A 22,236-nucleotide genomic window follows, 5' to 3' on the forward strand; every position below is an offset into this window, starting at 1 on the left:
AAATATTTAGTTGAATACTGCCAACTAAATATTTATTAAATATAAAGATATATTTATTTGATACAAGAAATGTTGATTTGATTTAACAATAATTTTTTTTATTGAACAAGTATTTACTTACTGTAAGTAAATGTTTAGTTGGCAGTATTCAACTAAATATTTATTAAAATTAATTATATTTTTTTCTCAGTGTAAGATCAAGTGGACCAAAGCCAAATTTGTTTAAATTCGACTCAACGTTTATATACTACTTTGAGCGACCATTTATTTAGAACTTTCTGCAACTGGAACAAGCAGGCATAATCAGAAAAGATAGCTATTTATCCTTTCGTCGAGATGCGATATTGCACATGTATTCCTTTTAAGAATCTGTCGTAAGTCTTCGTAAATTACTCACTTAATATACGTTGCGCAGAAATGTTCATCAGATTTTAGATGAAGAAATGCACATTAATTATGTACACTCTCAATTAAGATACTTGGAAATAAAGGCAGAAATCCGCACAAAGCTATGCTGGTGATTTAATATCTTAACGGCATCAAAATGCATCGCGTGAAGATGAAATCAAAAACAGTATTCGCCTTGAAATTCAGATAATGAATCCGTTAGTTTTTAGTTGCGATGGAAAGAATTAACGCATAAACACGTGATGCGATCATGAAGACCGTCCGTGAGTATAAAAAGAAGCAAATAAAAAAAGACTACACCATACGGGCTTAGTTTATCTGCGCCGGATGTCGGACTCTTCATATCTTCTCCGTAACAGAGTAACTTATTACGAGGAAAAAAAAAGTAATCAATGTGACCCTCTCCCGGATGGATAGGAGACAAGAAGACCGCCAGTGCAGAGGTCTGCGAAGATATGAAAAAATACCAGTGCCTTCGATCTTCCAAAAAAAGAAAGGCAAGGTCAGTTAGTGGTAATCGCGAATTACGTAAAAATCGAGAAGCAACTGTTTGCGCGCATGGCAAATCTCATATCTCACTAAATTTTTCGCGTCCAAACAATTAATCAAATAAAGGATCCACATTGTTAAATTCATGATGTCGAAATTAAGTGCCCAATTTAAATAATTTTTTCTATAGGTTGCCACTGTGCCTATGTCGTTAATTTAATCTTCCATCAGCAATGTGAAATTTTCACCTTTCCATCACCTTAACCTGCATCTTCAAATTTGAATGCAGATTTTTTCTTTTTATTCCGGATGCATAAAAATCTGAAAACAATTCTTATATACTTGTAAAAATTTTAACAATGAGTGTGAAGTTTAAAAAACTCTTACGTACTTGTGACATACTTTAAACAATGAGTTTTTATTTCATAAAAGTTGTATTTTACTTATTTTTTTATATATCAGAATTCACAATCAAAAAGTCGATTGTGCCCTTTAAATTGTCGGTGCAGCAATTGCCGGTGGAAAGTTAATTAAAACAATGGATGGTTAATTAAAATAATTTAACTCAAGAAATACATTAAATTTGACTTAAATTTATTATTTATTAAACTATTATTTATTTATTATTTATTAAGTATATACATTATGGACATTTGTTTGAAAATTAAGTAATTTCAAACCACAGAAATTCACATGGATTCATTCACATTTTAACGTCACGGGAAAATAAACTAAACGTCATTTAATTCAAAGGATTGCCATGGCTTCTTCGACATCTAATAACAGTACGAAGAAGGGAATTGGTCCATTTCTCGCGAGAGTTATCCCACGTGGCTTGCAGTGCCGATTACGAGCGCAAGATGAAAGAACAATTCTCACGATGCTCGCGCGCATCGAAGCGCCGAGTAATTTACGAGCGCGATTACGCGTTCGTGAATCGGTACGAGTGGCGGCACGAGTATCCGCGCGATGTACATCTCGCTAAGTACGGCCATGATTCTTGGTCCGTGATAACGGCAAACGGCGAGTTTCATCATGGAGATTGATAAAAAAAAAGAAAGAAAGACTCCAACAACCGCGTTTAGCAGTAAAAGGGACGCGAGTATAGAACAAAGTAATCCGAGAAGTATTGAGAAGTGTAATTTGTAATTTTTTACCCGATCATTAATCCACCTGTGCGTCTTCATCGAGCCGGCTAACCGATCAAAACCGGCGACTTGCGCATCAGTGAATCGGCCAATTACCAATTATGATCGGGCAACGTCAAGGTCGAATCTGCGACGTGTCCGGTCACATGCCACCGTCATCGCCTTGGTCTGGCAGATTGGGATCCACGCTATGGGTCCATTTAAAGAGCTGCGGGCAGAGAGAGCGAGAGAGGAAATGCGGCACTTTTGAAAGAACCCGCGCGGGTTCGAATGTCCCATTGTCTTGCCATTTGTGAAGCGCCATTTGGCGCTTCATACTTCTCGAGTTCTCCACAATGACTGCTACTTAAGTCATTCGTGACAATGTTGCAAGATTGCGACATCCGACGCTATCGGCATCATTACTCATTCAGATCTACCGCGTCTGAAAGTTTTCAACTGTACGTTTCCGTCGTCAAAATATATTCAACGCCTCCGAAGACAAGTTCGTTTTATATAAATTAGCAAATTAAATCAAAGTTGAATTAAATTAACTTGGCAAGTAATATCAATCATATACATATCGATATCTGCTTTGTACTTTTTTGTACTTTAAAAACTAAGTTTGCATCAGATTATACATTACAGATTCTATAAAATTTGTAATGTCAAATTATATTCAATTTTAATCATTTCTATAAGTCGTCACTGCTCGATACGTTAATTTAATTAAAACAATGAAATTAAATAATTTAACTCAAGAATTGAAGGACGTAAAAACAATATTTTAATGGAAACACAACTTAGCTTGCAGTACACAGAAGGAATACGACATATGATTTTTATAACAATTAGAATTTTTAATAAGGAGAAAAAATGGAACGATTGATTTCAAAGATGGTTTATGTTTATAAAAAAAAAATTAGAAAGCGAAACTTACAAAGAAAATTACTCGTATACTATACTATACTAATTTGTTTACGAAGTAATGCTTCCATTTTATAACATTAAATATACTAATTTAATCTCACAAAATTTTTATCTTCAAATTAAACAACATCAACTCGTTATATGTAAGTTACATCTAATTTCTAAGTTTTATTAAGTTATCATTGAGCTGCATCTGACATTATTATAATTATGTCTATATATATATAATTATATCTCATAGCATCGATCACACTAAAAATTCTACACACTTAGTAGTTCATCATTAATTTTACTATTCGATTATAAATTTTCTGAGTTTTATGAATAAAGAGAATTTGACGAATCAGACAATTTTAATTTTAACTCGTTTCTGATTGCTTAAATTTTAAAGCCTGTTCTGAACTTCTTACATCATACATCAATTTTTTTTTCTTGAACATAGATAAAAAAGAAAAGAGCTAAAAAAAATCGGTCTCTAATCTCTAATGCTCAATTTTCAATCTTCAATGCATAGTATGAAGATTGCTTAAGCTTTAGAGAGAAAAAAAGAAAAGAAAGAAAAAAAAGGCGACAGAGTGAAAAATTTTAAATAAAAAACAACAGATTTACGTCGATCGATCAAAGGCCGAGCTCGTATGTATGAAACGTTCGTCGGCGTTTTTGATCCTTGTCTTGTATTCTCGCCAAAATCAATCGCGGCTTCTCATTGCAATATGTCTTGCAAACAAGACGCGAGAGACAGAGGACGATCGTTCTAATCGTTTCGGTGAAGTACTGCCGCGAGCGAGAGGCGCGCTCGTGACACGTAATCATCTTTGTACGTTATGGCTGGGTCACGAGCGCGTATATATGCGATCGCGTGAGCGCACGCGTACTCGCGTATCATACATACGCGTATATACATACGCTCGATAGAGGAACGATGGAACGATGTCGCCATGTGGTGCAACATACTCCTCAGGTGTACAAACGGGCGTGATTTTGCCGCCGAGCAACACGACGTCGGACTGTTGGATTCCGCAGCGCTAGCGGTGATTACGCGCGCGGAATATTCTCTCGCGGCATGGTTTAGGCATGTTTTGATTCCCCCGAGAGATTGGATACCTATTTGAAGACGTAATCGCGCGGAATACTGCATTATTCTTAACGACACGATCGTGACATTCGACAACGTGCGGCTATGTTTGAAGATGAAATTTTTATACACATTATTGTTTACTTTAGGAACATTTGCAACTTTCTCGTATCTCTCTGAAAAATTAAATTATCCTCGATGGAAAAAATCAAGAAACTGTTAAAAATGCATATTAAAGAGGAGAGAGTTGTAAAAATTTACTTCTTTTTGATTTTGTTTCGACGATTTATATTTTGTATAAATTATGTGAAATTGGAAATTGTTACTTTTTAAATATATTTTTTCGTTTTATTTATTTTTTTTTAACTTTGTGCGATTACTTTTCATAATGATATCGAATTTGTTATATAAAAACTCATTTTTATAAAATGTTTTGTAACTATGAAATTAAAAATGTTTTTCTAATAATATATTCGCATAAATTTCTTCAAAATTAAAGACTCTTTTTAATTTAACTCTTCATGAGAAAATTGCAAGTGTTTCCCAACTATTTATGAACGGTAGCATATACAAATTGTCGTGAAATAACAATTATAAGAAGTTAGATAACAATATTAGATAAGACAAGTCGTTATTTGTTTTAACGATTGTTTCGTAACGATAAAAATAAGTGACTTGCGAATAAATTATTTGTATATCTACGTTCGTTTCAAGACTACAAGGACAACCAACATTTTCCGAACTTATTTATTTTCATCCCGCGTGTTTTATGCTCTCGGGGTTTAGGTTATCGCAAAATCATAGAATTTGGCAAAAGTTCGAAGGCTATCGGGGGATTAGTAGAAAACCTTTTCCGTAAATAGAACACCTTGATTTTTGCAAACACGTGTATTTCGCTGCCCTCGTTCGCGCGCGTGCGAGGCTACTTGAAGACAAAAAAGAACATTTATCATAGCTCGTGGCTTATTGCAAAGTGTTATGCAAGTCGCGTCTACCTCCTCGGTAGAAATTACACTACAGTTAGATACGGCAATGCGACACGTGAAGGAATGGCGTCTGTTACGAGTTCTACAAGCCATTTCGTGCACGAATAGTCGTGGAAAATATAACTAAAATTGTCACGTGACGTGCAATAACAATAATAACGCTAACTAACATTATCGGAAAATAAGTGCAATCATTTCAAAAACCATTCCATGTCGTCCACACTAATGTTACTTTTATCATGCGGCAGTCTTTTAATCGATCGCTTTCAATTCCCGAGTTGCACCTTATTGTGCAACTAGCGACAATTTTCTACAGCTAATCCTATATAATTATTTTGATGGTTCAACAAAATTATTTTCAGATCTGTATCTAGCTAAAATTTTAGATATTTCAGCAAAACTGTCCCTTCCACATAGATTTTTTTTCAGTTGTACGAATTTTCAAAAATAAGAAATCAGAATAAGTTCTTTTTATCGGATTGATTTAAATTACATTATATTTTTATTAATATATCCCTCGTTATTTGTCAATTCAAGATCATTTCAAGAAGCTAAACAATCATGATAGTTCGCAGAAACCTGTGTCTTCACGATTTTAATTCACGATGTACAAACGAATAGATAACTTTTTCCGACCTCGACACTATTTTGCCGATGCGCGCCGAAGACATAACACGAGAAGTGGATTTTCAACAGCCGGGTCGCGCCGGGAGATCGATCTATCAACTCGCTCCTTTGCCGATGGTAATCAGTAATCATTGGTGTCATTGAAGAAGAGAAACAGTGCCGAGAGAGGCCAGCAATTAAATACAACATTTACGGTGCTGCGCGCGTTCGCAGCATCCTCCGTCAATATTGACACAGGAACGAGCGATACAGCGCGAATGAGACTTATTGTCCATGATGTATTGAGAAAACTGTACGAGTGCGCTCGATATTTTATATTCTATACACATATGCTGTATATACACGGCGAAATAAGAAAAAGATCTACCTCCGCCGAGGATCGCATTGTGCGCGGAAACGCAATTTACGTTGTGCATTTAATGACTGTTTAGCGAGACGATAACTGTTTCGCTGAAATACACCTCAAGAGGATGTACTGCAAATATCCCGCGAGTTCTAGAAATACCATCAAGCGCTTTCAGCATGAAAATTCATAGGAGATCTATACGGTGGTTAGCATAGCATTTACAAGTTAAACAGATTTTAAGATCATATGGAAGGACAAGAATAAACTTGGAAGGATTCACGCGCATAAGTAAACTGCATTTATACAAAACAATGTTTCACAGGAATTTACATAATACTCCCGGGGAGTTGAATAAAAGAAAAATTATGTAATACATATTGTTCACGTAATCACTGCGAGTTGTTCAGTAATCACGATTATATGACTATGACACATTATAGGCATTGCTGGATGATTTTAATCTAGGAATAATCACCTAATTTTTTTTACATAAACGATTACGTGAAGTATTTTTTACACTTCAATTAAAAATCACTATTATTATATAATTATTATATTATTATATAATTCATTATAAAAATAAATAAATTCGCTAAATATTTGCTATTTATACATTATTGTATCTAGTAAATTGTTTAAATAAAAAGTGTGTTATAATAAAAAGTTTTGCATTTAATTTTTTTTAAAGAACGTACTGAATATTATCAGTTTACTTGTTAGTAAATTACTAAAGAGAAATATGAAAATTGGCTCAACATATAAAATATGACATTCTACGCGAATATTACGTTAAAAAAAACGATAGTAAGGTTAATTACATATTATATGTTACTGATCTATATTTTATCTGTATTCAAGAATTTTATGAATATACAGATTTAATATTTCCTAAAAAAATGAAGGGAAATAAAACATGGGATGAATTCCTGATCAATAAAGAAAACTACTGTGAAATTAAGTTCTATTTTCTTACTACTGAATGTAAAAATCAAGTGACTGTTCTCACGTGAGTTAACATGTGACATATTCGAGCGTTAACCGCAAAAATCCATATCGCTCAGGTCGTTACTTCAAGACACGCGTGTTTCTCGCTTTATCAGACCTGTCTCGCCCGAAATACTCCGGTCCATTTTCTCTTCTCGTTCTTTCCCTTCTTATCTCTCTTCTTCTGTTTTTTTTCTTTTGTCGCCTTTCCTTTCCTTCCGACGTACTGACGAATCAATTCCGCGGCGGCACGAAATTCTCACGGGATCTCTCTCGCAATAAATTACTGCTTGAGGACGTTAGTTTGCCGACCTCCGCGCTCGCGCACGAAAACGAGTTTCTCAGTCGTCGTCGCGCGAGCAAACAGGCGCGATGACAAGTAACCGAGTCCCCGCGATTAGCATACTCATGCGGGTAACCGAATTCAGCTGAGTGCACTCCAGGGCATCATGCCGCCGATTGTGCGATCCCCCGCGTTCGAGATATCATATCGAACTCAAAATGTTTCGACAATACTCTGTTTCGCTTTATCATATTTGTTGTATTTCGTACGGTATCTTTTTGTATCACGTATTTCATTCTGAACAATTTTAGTGAAATGCAAAAAAATGGAATTGAATAAAATAACGCAAAAAAAATTTGCTTATAAGATAAATTATTAAAGTAAATAATATTTATCTATTTGCATACATTACGTACAGGTAATAGAATTTGTGATACTCCGAGGAACGATTCGCGCACTATTATCATCAAATTATCTTCAAATAGCTAGATATGTATCTATATATATATATATATACATAAAGTATCTTTTGTAATATTAAACTTAATAAAAATTTGTATTTACTATTTCTTTATTGTTAATATTGAACATGTTATTTGTGATATTATAAATGAGAATTATCTGGGAATCGATGGAAAACAACTGATATCTAATCGAATAATAAAATTAGCACATTAGCTATTGAGATGTTAAATATAATCAATGGCTGCTTTAAATCCGAACTAAAATAAAAAAAGCCAAAAATCGTTCATCGTTAAATCGCAAAGAGATTTTATCGAAAAGTTCAAGATTCAAAATGTACATTTCACTTACCGGATTCTTCTGTCTCTAACTCCTCTTTGAATACTTGAAGGGTTTCAGACACGTTCGTTTGGTGATAGCAATGGTCGATGAGGGTGCTTTTTTTGATATTGTATGCCATCTGCTGTTGCATTTCTTCGTGCTTCTTTCGAGTAATTCGTTGATTGTCCTCGTTCAACGGATTTTTGATTGCCATCGGTGATGGTAAAGTTTCTAATGATGATGTTGAAGCTTCTGATAATGATGATGAAACTTCTGATGATGTATATGAAGCTCCTGATGATGTACATGAAGCTCCTGATGATGTGTATGAAGCTCTTGATGATAATGGTTTCAGTAGTGATGGTGACATCCGGACTGAAAACTGTGCCATCATCTGAGACATGTTGAGCTGATGTTGAAAGCTCACCTGCTGCTCTTCTTTTATAGCAATCCTTGAATCAGTCTCCTCGTCTTCAGAGAAATCAGTCTGGAAGGAATCACTTTGCTTCCACGAGTGCCACTCCTTCAAGTACTCCTCCTCGGTCATTTTAAATGCTTTCGAAGCTTTGTTTTTGCAGCGCGTTAAATAGTCATCTTCTTCGTCTGACATATAGTAAAGGCAATTATCTGTCTCTGAAGATTTTGAGAGAATTGGATTATCTGCCTCTGAAGAATTTGAGGGAACTGAACTATCTGCTTCTGAAGAAGCAGAATTTAAGGGAATTGGACTATTTGCCTCTGAAGATTTTGAGGACATTGGACTATCTGCCTCTGAAAATTTTGAGGGAATTGGACTACTACATTGAAAATTTTTAGAATTTTTAATTTTAGTCCGAATGGTACTGAGTGATGCGTGATACACTTCAATGAAATCACGGGAGCGCTTTATGGGTCTCAGTATTACGTAGGGAGATCTTCTATTCATAAAGACTTGGCGCTTTAAGAGTTTGATTTTACGTGCCGCGGAATAAGATTTAAACTGTTGATCTTCAAAGTCTATAGTTTTTTGGGGAAGAGGAAGAGTTTTACTTTCTGAATTAGAGTCTTCCAAATTGAACAGTTCATTTTTTTGTGAACAGTTTTCTTCGTACAGCGAGTATACCGATTTCGAAATCGGCAACGAATCGAAGTCTATCGGCTTCTGATTCTGGTACAACTGTGAGAGCTTTGGCTCATCCAGCTCGAACTTTCCAATTAAATTCCCCAATTGTAGGATCAGCTTTATATCATCCAGCTTTATATTCTTCAGTAAATCAAACAAAGATACCGGTTTTGAATCATATTCTTCCAAATCCAACACCTGGTTCGGTGTTGGTGCTTCTTTTGGTTGTGGATTCAACTGGGGCTCCGGTTCTGGTTCCGGTTCGAACTTCGGCTCCGGCTTCGGCTGTACCTGCGACTGCAATTGGTTTCTTGTACGTCTTTCTTCAATTGTGTTTGTAGTACTCCTTGTTTGTTGTGATCGTTCCTGATGTAAAACATTGTTGCGATAGTCATTCCGATTGTTGTTGCGATTATCTGAAACATAAGAAATTAATTTATGAGTTTATAAAACAAACTTTTATGTAATACTTAATTAAATTATAAAATATTATAGTAAAGTATTATTTAAAAATTGTAGCTTTAAGCATTTCATTACTACATATTTAATTTTTTATTAATAACAAATTAATTTATTATAAATTTCTTTGCAATATGCTGCAAAAGATTATGTAACTGATACACATTCAGCAACTTTCTTCTATACTTAAAAATTCAAAAATTCATCTATATCATTCATATATATCATTTTTATAGCAATAAATCATTAATTAACAAGAACATAAGAATTTTGTCTTATGCTTTGCAAAAATTAATATAATCAATATAATAGTAAAAAATTAATCCAATGACATTAAATAGAAGACGTTTAATCAATTAAATTTATAATTTAACTTAAATATATTTGTATTAAAATAATTAATCATCAAATAATCAAAGTTGAATTTAAGTCTTATGAGCAATTATTCAAATAAAAAATTATTATGAAATTATAAATGAAAATAAAAAAATATAAAATTCCACAAGTATCAAAAATACAAAATTTAATTTGAGATTAATTTGAGATAAATTTAATTTGAGATGTACAATAAGTATCAAAAATAAATTTTTTATTTTTGACACATGGAATCTTAAATTTTTCTATTTTAACATTTTTTCTTAAATTTAGTTGTTTAATATTATTGAAGTTTTTACTTTTTAGTATTCTTCATTGTTGATTGCAAAATGTTGCGATAGAGTAAAGTACAGAATTACATCACGTACCGTAATGCTAGCATCGTGTGTATCAATAACGTATAACATGCAATTAATGATTTCGAAAATAGGAATAAAGATTGCGATATTGTATTGCGTAATACTACGAAAAGATGACCTTCTTATTATACTTGTTTTCCGTCATTTCTTTATTCGTTTTTAATTTTTTATTAAATTGATCAATATTATATACAAAATATATTAATAAATAAAATATATATTATACAATATTAAATTAGAAAGAAGAATCTCTCTAAAATATGGATATTATTGTTATATTTACCTTGAAACAAATTATAACTACATATACAGTGTTTAAATTTAATTAGGGAATAAACTCGCGAATGAAGTTTAAGTTGACTTGCGTGTATTTGAATGATGTAGTAAGTAGAAAAATTGAAGAAGAAAAACAAAAAAAATTTTGCAAACATATATATATATATATATACATATATATATTTTGTAGATAAATAACGGAGCGAAAATAAAATAGGTAACATAGTATCACAAAGTGACAAATTATTATTTACAAAATTATTCTGACCATTGATAAACCGATGTCTAGCCGTCACTCAGGATAACTTTTTATCTGCATGGAAAACTACTAGGTATGTTCGACATGATTTATATCCCTTCGGAATACATTTTGAAGCTAAGTATACGATTTTTAATGTTACTATTTAATATTACGTGCAACGATGCATCATCAGTCAACATCCAACATTTCTTTCTGATCTAATTCAACCACTGCATTTTGTAATTGAAACGTATGTATCTCGTGTCTTGTCGATATAAATTTTGTCTACATAACTTTGTATGCAGTATAATATATTATCCCTTACTTCAAAATTATGACACAGCTAATGTAATTTTCGAGTTATAAATGAGTAGATAAAGAATACTCTATCAATTAACAAAAGTAAACTAACTTTACAATTCATCCGTCAATAGCACTTGTGTTGTTCTTTTTCAAAGATTTTCAAAGAGATCATAATATCTTCTACAGAGTAATACATTTTGATCGTTTTTTTAATTAAAAAAGAAAACTATAGAGAACATTTAGGGTTAAGTATATTCTTTTAAAATAAAATAAAAATGAATTAAAATAAAAGAATATGTAGTCTACCCCGAGTACTTTCTTTACAACAATGAAAATGATCGAGGAAACATAAAGAAAAATGACATTAATCTGTTATATCAAACTTCATTATTATATTAACTATTTAAAATAAGTCGAAAACAAATAAAGCAAAAATAATTGCGTATTAATATTATGTTCTTCTCGTAACAATTAATTCATTTGTGGCACAGAATTAAATGGCTAGTAATTCGGGAGAGATCAGTTGGAATCAACCCAATGACATGTCTTTAGGAATTCAGTTTAAGATACGGGAGCAATTGCGGCGATTGAAAATACACGGAAACGCCAGTTATATGGCATGATGATTCATCGCTGTTCCAGTGAGATGCGTTGCGATTTAAGATTGCAATTTCGCCTAAAGCAGATGGGAAACTGTGTACGAATGACGCCTGTAGGTGATCCGTATGAATCACGATTACAGAAAGATCAATTCTACTGATATTTACGTGCCACCATACTTTCCCTTTCTCCCATATTTGCAAGTTTATCAAATATTCAGTCAAACGTTCGTTTAATGATTACTCATTATAGTCATTGCAGTTTGTTACATACTCGACTCAATTTTTTATTTTTTAAACGATGCAAAAATCTTCTCGTGTTAAAGTATTAATAATTAGTTAACTCGTTTGTATTCTACAATAGACAGATTTTTTAACACGTGAGACAAGATATAAACAATGATACTCGAACACTGCTTAAAATGAATACTCTCAAAAATTTTTAGAGTGAATCTCACTTTGAAGAGTGAATCTCGTTCAAGATAGAAAACTAAGCCTCTCTTTTTTAAGATTGACTAAATTTTCACTTTTTAGAGTGAGATTCCACTCGAAAGAATTAAGTGTTATGAAAGAAGAGAGAGATTATATTAATTTATTTATTCTCTTGAGGGAACAAAAAAAGAAAACAGATTACATAATAACATTAAAGTAAAAAATGAATAAAAAAAATTTCAATTTAAAAAATCAACCAAACTTGGAAAAATAGAATTTAATAAAAGAAAATGTCAGAAAAATTAAATTTAATGTATCTGATTTAATATATCCTAACAACATCAAAAGTCATTACTTAGCATGTTACGATGCAATATGCAATAAAAATTATATATCTAATGAATTAACTCTCATGTAAATATATCTCGTGTTACAATGATCTTTATATCCTAATTTCATACGTTTCCAACAATATTGACAGTTTGTCAGGAAAAAAGTTTAAAAGTAATCGATGTGGGAGACAAAGCTTTGAGGACCAAAGAAAGACCATTTTCGACCCGGCGAAAAAAAAACTTCTCTCATGGCTCCGAGCACGCGGACAACAAATGATCGCGCACGCAAACAGACATATGTTGACAAACGGAACGACTTAATTATCCACTGTCACTTGGCGTGAGAAAATTACAAAACTCAATTCTTTACTTTTTTTTAACTGCTTGAAAGAAAAATGTATGAATTAAATAAGATCTGTCCGAAAAGTCGTATAAAAAAATTATTTTATTAATACATATTTGATCGCATTTAAAAAAATAACTTATTATTATTATTATCATAATTATGCAAAAATGATGCTGAAATTGTTAATCTAATGAAAACAAATTATTTACAGAATTGTAATTTATAGAATTACAAAGGTACTAATACATTTTTTAAAAAAGGAAAAAAACGATAACAAAAATTAATTCTTACATTTTTCGAAGATAGATTTTATGAACACCCTGTATACTATTGTACTGATCTGCCTTTATAATGCTATCGTCCTGACCTATGTCTATGGCGCTATGCTGAACTTGTCTTTAAGTTACTGACCTATCTCTATTTAATCAAGTATATTTAACAAGCTTAAATCAAGAGTCAACGAGATAACGAATATATGTGTAAAAGCTTCATTTCTTTTTGGACGTTCAATTCACAGTTAGGTAGTTGTATAAAATTGAACAAGTATTGACAAATGGAAATCAATGCGGCAGTAGAGATTAAAATGTATATTCTATGTGCTTCTAATGAGTTAACCCCTTCGTTAACCTCGTTATCGCAGAAATGTAAAATCCAAAAGGAATATCCGCAATATGTCGCATCGCAAATGATATCTGAGCCGAACGGATTCGATCGTAATGGGTCTCTATTATGTAAGAAAAATATCGTTATCTTTGCCCTTGCATGCCCCATCAGCGAAGATATAATAGTGCAAAGTCCGAAGTCGCGCGGCGACTGTTTAATAATTAGTTATTATCTGCCACCTCTCGCGACACTATTTATAGAGTTAGACGCGACTCTTACGATTAATTTCGACTATCGACACTACTGACAGATGCGTGACAATACGGGCATAATAACTAAAACATTCGTCCGAATAATGACAATAGCATTTACAATCACGTCATATAAAATCTAAAGAATTTGCTACATTAATCACGGACTGCAATCTAATTTGTCAAGTTTTTGATACAATATAAATATTAATAAAAATTAATAAAAAAAAAATAAATAAATAAAAAACGTATTTTTTAATTTCTTTATTGAATTTAATTTGCCACCGGAATCTGTTCTGTTCGTTCGCAGATGAGGCGCGTTTCGTGAAAGACGCGTCGCGGTTTTTTTCTCCTTTTTTAGGAAAAGTAATTTCATCGGCGGCGTAAAATCGCCGCGGCCGAATCGTACCGCGTCACGCGGGAGAGAAATTATTCGAGCAGAGCAGATCTGATAAGTGCTGGAGAACCGCTTTCGTTCGGACTTTCGAAAACGTGCGACGTGCGCGTGACGCGCGACACGATACGCAGCGTCGCGATCGAACCTTAATTGCTGCCTATACAAGTCGCGAGGAATGGAAAACCGGTCCAAGTGCAGATAGCTAAGTACGCTCGGCTTCCGCCGAACATTATCGCTCGAGCGTGTAACGAGTCGACTTTTCTATCGGATGCTAATTAAGGGTGAGTCGGCACGAAAAACTGGAACAGCGAAAAATCGCACGGCAAACTGGCTCGGCGATTAAGTCGAAACAGCGCGTGCTTTCCGTTCGATGATCGATGAAAGCTTCCACGTGCAAGTACTCGAGTTTTTTTATCACGTCAAATGGCCTTAAGTCAGTATATCGAATGAGGAATCGACATGACGCGCTTACAGAAAAATCACGACGGTAATTAAAGTTGCAAAAATAAATTAGCAATTCTCGGAAAATAAATCGGAAAATACTAAAAATACTTTACAGAGATAGATGAATTGAAAGATTCTTTTTGGCAATATATTTAAAAAATTCGCAATCGTGATTTTCGAAGAAAAAAGACAAGTAAATAAACATATAAGTATAAAATAATAAAAAAAAATGTTTAAGTAAATAACAAAAGAAATAAAAAAATATAAGTAAAATATGCTTTTCTCTGTAAAATGTATGAATAGAAAACACGAATGTATTTGACGCGGATTAAAAAAAAAGAAGATACTGTCCATTTTTGATGGATCGGCAATTTTTTGCTCCGGTAAAAATGACGCGTTTTTTTTTTTAGTACAAATTCGTAAATGCTTTTTTCGATGAAGATATAAATAGACGAATACACAAAAAACGTACATGTCGCACATATCCGAGATGAGTTTAAAACCGAAAGAAGGCACCGTGTTTTTAATAAAATCGCTGAAAACTTGCACGCGGATCTTTCTGATGGAAAAATAAATAAGAGCAAAAATATCTAAGAATAAGTAACGAATAGACAAAAATAGACAATACGAAGAATTCGTATCCTTCATTCATTTTAGAAGTCGGAAACAGAATTTGCCGACTATTTATAAATCAAATAAAATTTCCGAGCGACTGATTGACGACATAATCGTTTCAATGCGGGATACAATATATTATATGTTTACAATATAATATACATAACATAACCTTGGCCATAAATATAAAAATACCTTCAAAAATTGATATATCTATCGAAAATTACATTTCAATAAAAAAAATATTTTTATAACAGTTTATTTTGTCAATCCTTTTTACTACAGCCAATATTTTTTTAAGAAAATAAATTGAAAGTTTTCTTTATACTTAACAGCTAAGGCTGTGTATATAGCTAAAATAATATATAGCTAAGTAAATAATAAATTTATATAGCTAAAGTAATATTATTAAAATGTAACGTTTATGCGCGAGAGAAAATCCACGCGACTGGAAAAGAAAAAAAAAACAGATTAGGAGAGACGATTCATGCGTCGTATTTTGCGCTTGCCAGAAAGATTTCAGAAAGATTCGCGCGCGCGTAAGTATAGAATCCGCGTCGTAAAGTGCGTCTGTTTCATGCGTACGTTTCCGTTCGCGTGCGGAGCAACGCGATCGTCTTACCGGCAATCCCGTCACGGTTCGTAAAGAGCCTTTTAAAAAGCGCAACACGGGCAAATTGGATTCCTATGAGCAAGCGCACGCGTCATACTCATTCCCATCGATTCCCGATAAACTCGAGGCAGGTAGGTAGGTAAGGTTCGATGAACCAGCCGCGCGCGTGAAACCGCGCACAAGTACACGGCCCACGTTAATTATAGAAGTTACATGATAATTTTGTTATTTTTGTTCGTATTTATATTCTACGTTTCAGTCGCACGTGAATTCTCTCGCTACAGTTTCCCTAAGTTATCCTATTAAGCTTCATGCAAACTTATAGTCATTGAATTGAGATGAAGAAAGAAACAAGGAATACAAGTAACTCAACGTTGTACACATACCGATTATTATCTTTGTCTTCATATATTTCCCTCTTTCCGATCTCATTATTGGGTCACAGTATACCATACGTATCAATTCAGCTTTAGAGCCTTCTCGGGGGAGTAGCAAAGCTCGCTTATATGTTTTTGCACTTGTTAGTAGTTTGCACTCTTTAGAGTTTGTCAACATTCGAAGGGACCTACAGTTTAACGCCGAACGCGAAAAAATCGCGTATACGGGACACAGGTGGGATCGAACCCGGATTCACAGATCATGAATCAATCGCACTGAGCGGCGAGCCATACCGATTGTTCGTATGCATTGTAGCAGCATTAGTGTAGCACATTATCAGTAATTCACAGTGCCGTACATTCAATACGGCGTTCAAGCTTTATGTCGAGAATTAAGATTCATGTGAACAATAATTGATAGAACCAAGTTGCTCCACGTAATTGAAGTTTGCGCGAACAATTATCGAGTTTTCAATCTACTAGTATGACTAAAAACAGAATCTCATCCAGTAAACTAAATAATAACATCATATTGGAAAGAGAGTTTGGTTATATTAATTGAAATTCTGATAAGAAATGAACATATTAAAATGTTCTGAATTGAATCTATTATAATTTTAGTCAAGGTAAAGTAAAGGCAAAATTCTAATTGATATAATGATCTTCTGGTTCGTTCAATTTTTCTCAATGCAATTTCATATTCAATATAAATGTACTCTCTAAAGTCTTTGGAATGGAATCTCATTTCAAAGAGTGAAAATTGATGTAGACTTCAAAAAGAGTGGCTTCATTTTCAATTTTTAAGAGTAAAATTCATTCTAAAAGTTTTAGAAAGTAGTTCGAAATATGTTATACATAATAGTTACACTATGAAATTATAGCATCGACGTTTATGTTATTGTCATGTTACTGGATATAAATTCTGCAGTGGACAAAGCGACATGTTGGGATCGACTGACCTGCCGGCCGGCCGGCTCAACGTTTCTTCTAATGTGAACCTGACAACAGGTCACCTGGGGTATTTGAAAAAACGTGAATTATTGTAAAATACATGTTACTTTTTTCCCATTCTATTCATACTTTCTAAATTCTTTTTGGAGTGATCTTATTCTATTATTCTATTATGAAGAGAAATCTCTCTCATTCTAAAGAATAAAAATTGAAGGTCTCGTTACTTAATATACTTATTTCCTTTGTAATATTTGTTTGGTTTCTACTTTTTTTTCCAGAAAATTGAGAGTAAATTCATATTCGTAATGTCCTCAAAAATACTGATAAGTCAGAAAACAGTTAATATCATTGTTTAATTTCAAAAGTGATACAATCAAAAAAATTAAGTTTTTCAGAAAAAAGGAAAAATTATTTTTCAACTTAATAAAAAATTATTGACCAATCAAATAATAATCAGTAAACACAACATTAGAAATATGATTAAATGTAATTTGCTCGCCGCTGAAATAACAGGTGACTATTTTCAAATTAAGATCGAACCTTCTCATGCATTGTTTCAATTTATAGAGCAACGTATAATCAATAGGTCCGAGATTCAATTAATTCTCATTCATTTAAGACTTAATAAGATTTAGATCTCGATTGAGAGTTAAGGATTGAAAGTTTCGAAAATATCGCAATGAAATTCTCCGTAATGAATATTCGAACATTAAAAAAGAAAAACTTACAAGAATCATTTGGTGTCAACAATAGTTGCAACTGCTGGTAAAGTTGCTGCTGCTGCTGCTGCTGCTGTTGTTGCTGCTTCCTCCTCCTCTCTAAAGTCTCCAGCAATTCCTGCAGCTCCTGCTCTTGATCCCGCAGCTGTTTACAAAAGAATTGGTGGTAATAATTCGCATCTGCAAAATCTTTGTCATCGTGGACCTTCGTGACTACTGCAGGTGCGATCGGCAACAGCATTGTTGTTTCCATTTATAAACTTAAAGGCTTTAATCTCGATCGATTTATCAACACACCGCACTCCACCGAGGACAAGTTTCTCTCTATCGATATCACACTGCGATGCACTTCACTTTCAAAGCGAATCCACTCACGGGTCGAGAGAAAAAACTCAGAAAAACACTCTATTTACATATGTGTATCTCTCTTTTAACTATCAGCAACTCCCTTTGTTTATTACTCCCCCGTTCGTTCTACTCTTCGCGCGCGACCCAAGAACGTGACACTGTCGCGAATCGCGAAGCTGCGTGCTCGGCACGCGTGCGCGTATGCGCGAATTCGCGAGAGTCGCCGTACGTACGGTCGTGCGTGCGTGCGTGCGTGCGTGCTTGCGTGCGTGCGTGCGTGCGTGCGTGCGTGCGTGCGTATGTATGTGTATGCGTGAGTGTGTCCGGGGGAACGAAAAAAAAAAGCGTTTATTATAATATTCGGTGATCTTGCCGTTTATACATCCTGCTCGTTTTACTGTCACTGACAGTGTCGCACCGAAACGATATATTATTACCGCGATCACTACTACTAGTACTAGTGATGTCACTGTCGCTGCCTCTGCTGCCACTGTCGTACTGTGTCAGACGAGGGATGAATTTCATTATCGGCGCGCGCGCGACACTCCGGCGACACTCTTAGGCACCTACCGGCTTTACCACGATCTCTTGGCACTGTCACGCGCACTGTCAGACCCGGCGAGCGTATAACGTACCTCACCTTGCGGCAGATCAGACGAGACTGAAGTGACTGAACTCACTGAACGCTCGCATACAGCGATCTTCCATCTTACGAAGACGTACCCCCACCCGTTGGCGCTGTCGTCACCGCTGCCTCGGCAGGGACGGCGTCGATTCTCAGGGCGCCTGCGTCCACCAATACGATATTTTTCAGAATAACGTAGAGGAAAAATCCTCTATGCTATTGACAGAGATAAGTTCGAAGACGATTCCTTGAATAACAATATATGCTTTTCCAACATAGGATTTTCCAACGTACCCGAAATCTGTTATTCCTATTACCTGCTTTGTCTTTTCTCAGGCTATGAACTGTCACTATTTTTTTGATTAATGATCAACTTAACAATGAGAGATACTATACATGTTCGGAATTTAGTTAAGGTTGGAACACAGACTTTTGCAATTAATTAATTAGAGTTGTTTATTTTATAGGTTTTCTATATTTTTTCTCAATTTCTCTTTTTAATTCCTTAATATTTGTTAAATAATTCTGTTTAATCTTTCATTATTCGCGTGAGATGTCCATTCCAATTGTATAAATTCACTTTTTCATTTATACATGTTATATAAAGGGGAATCAAAAAGCGAAAACGCGTTTTAAAACGCGATTTGTTGCAAAACATAAAAACTATATATTAAGAATCTCTAATTATAAAAAAATCCTGCCAAAAATAAAGTTTCAAAAGCTAGCGGATATACACATATTAAAAAATGCATCAAGTTTTTGTATATTATGACTACATATATAATTTGGTATATAATTAGAGATATTATTAGAGAAGAAATATTATTGTAATCAAAATTAAGTAAGTAGAATTCTTAAAAGAATTTATTATGTCGATTACGATAAAAAAAATATTTGTGATTATAGAATCTATTGTATTAAAGTTACACATATATACACACAATTTATATAAATCATTAACTACTATTAAGATCTACTAATCATTTTTTTAATTATGTTATTCAATTATGTTATTTATTTAATACTTACGTGAATAATAAACAAATATAAAAATTTTAATGTTATCGAAACGATTAATCACTTGATAGCATAACAAATCTCAAGAAAAAAAAGAAAAATATTATATGATATTTTAGGATTAATCAACTTTTGTCCGATGTGTAAGTGGTATAAAATAGAAGCCATTGTTGCAGTTTTAGTTTAAAATTGATGTCAGAGACTCATTAATATATTTATTTTTGAAAGAATTAAAGGATATCTGAACTTAGGGTTTAGAATTCTTAATCTGAGCACGAAGATTTATATCTTTTGCCATTTTGCCAATGGCATTTTAAAAGCGCGTTTCAATTTTTGATTCTTTTCTTATAAACTTAAATTGTTTCATAATTTTTTTTAAATTGCATTTATCTTTATTTAAAGCATATATATATAGAATATTATCAATCTTTATTTAATTGTAAATCATGAAAGAGAATACTAAAAATAGAGTACTGACAGTTGAAACTATTTTAACGACTATTTGATGAATTTAATTTCTAAATAATGCTATAAAATTCTAACTGATTTATGCAGTTTTTAATGGCAATTTTTAGCAACAATACTTGATTTATATACAATCCATATTATACATCTTTTTAAAATATAAAACCATGTATTCATATAAAATCTGAAGGTACCTTTCTGAAAGAAATTTCCTATTTTTATGGCCTTTGTGAATCGGAACTTTCTAACTAAGAATCTAAAAGAAAATCTTCTTTTCTAAATGTTTTTTCGTTAAAATCTATTCTACAATATGCTTTTTGTTTCCTATTTCTTGATTTTGCTCTTTTTGTAGCTGACAATAGTATATTTTGAAGATGTAAAAATATTTAAAAAATATTAGAGTTTTTTTTAGAGTAAAAAACTCGGAAAATAATGGTTTTTTTCCTTCAGTTTTAACAATTTTTTACTCGGATATTCTTTTTAAATCTTTAAGTCTATCGCATTGCTTGAAATCCCTCAAATTTTTGCTCTTAAAATGATATAATTAGATTTGAGTGTTGAAAAAAAAAAGTACAGATGCTAAATGCGAAGAGTACAAGTAACGCAAATAGACCTATTAATCTATTATCAATTCATCAAGAATTGCAATAGCCAATAATACATATTTCCGCTTCAACATAAAATTATAAAAGCAAAAATATTAAAAAGAATCGCTAAAGAAACAAAAAAAATGAATTCTATTTCCTCTTCTACATATTTAACATGAATTTTTTTTTTATGAATTTTATGTAATTTGGTCAAACATATCGTTTTTTTACAGTAAAAAAACTGGTTTTTTACTTGATTTTTTTCTCCAAAGTCAAAAATACCATTTTTTTATATCTCTAGTCTTATTTCTTTCGAAGTTCGTTGATTTTTATTCATGTAATAGAAAACAAAATGGGAGAAAAAACAAGCAGTAAAAAAAATAGCAAAATACAAGAAGCAGGACATAAAAAACATACAGTAGAATAAACTTCAATTCGACCTTGATCTCAGAATTCTAAAATTTAAATTTCAAAAAATAATTTAATTATCACATGAAAGTCTGTTTTAGAAGCTACTGATATTGCTGAGTTTAAATGTAGTCTAAAAATATCGAATTTTTTCATAAGAATAATAATAATCTCCGATGGAGGAAGATTTAATGTCACAGAATCCATCAAAGTTTAAAAGTCCATTTGTAAATCACTATCTACGTAGCATAGATAAGCTTCAAATAAAGTGAACCTGGAAATATTTGATGTTACTTCGTAATAAAAAAAATCCTTAAAACCAAGTTTTATATAACAATCAGATTATTTTTCAAAATTCTATCTGCAATTATATCAATTATTTTGATTTTTTTCTTTTTGACTCAAATTTGAATAAATGTAAGGAAATTACTCTACAGTTTCATAAAAATCTAGCAGTTTATACAAAATAAAAGGATATGATATTAAATGAGGCGGACGATGCGCCATTCCGCAAAGGATTAAAAATCTATAAAAATTTAAATAATGGAAAAAGAAAATATATTCAAATAATTATATTTTTTCAATTTAACCAGTGAATCAGTATACCACTTAACTGACTAACGAATATAATAGATAAATCTTTCTATTTAAGAATATATTACATATATATTTTAATACGAAATAAAAAAATTATGATAAAATTATAGATTTTTTCATATTATATATTACTTGAAAATAACAAAAAATACAAAAGTACAAAAAATTTGACAGCAATGATCTAAATTAAAAGTTAATATCTTTATAAAAAGTAGACATGTTTTTAAATAATAATTAAGATAAAATGAAAAAATTTTCATTTAAACAATAAAATTGTATTATTAAACATAAAATATTGACTTTTTATTAAAGTCTTTTATATATACATATATATAAATACACACACACATATATATA

The 22,236-nt window shown here is 32.5% G+C and overlaps 1 protein-coding gene across 1 annotated transcript in view; it reads right to left on the bottom strand.

Annotated features, from left to right (window-relative positions):
- LOC105627619 (putative mediator of RNA polymerase II transcription subunit 26) overlaps positions 1-18,085 on the bottom strand; it is a 36,079-nt gene extending 17,994 nt beyond the window's left edge. The window contains exons 1-2 of the mRNA XM_012208896.1: positions 17,845-18,085; positions 8,069-9,544 (exon numbers count right to left, since the gene is read on the bottom strand). Coding sequence (XP_012064286.1) covers positions 8,069-9,544; positions 17,845-18,085 — 1,717 coding nt within the window. The remainder of the gene's footprint in view (positions 1-8,068; positions 9,545-17,844) is intronic.
- Positions 18,086-22,236: the final 4,151 nt, after the last annotated feature.

Source organism: Atta cephalotes (genome assembly GCF_000143395.1).
Source record: "Atta cephalotes unplaced genomic scaffold scaffold00009, whole genome shotgun sequence".
Lineage (NCBI taxonomy): Eukaryota > Metazoa > Arthropoda > Insecta > Hymenoptera > Formicidae > Atta > Atta cephalotes.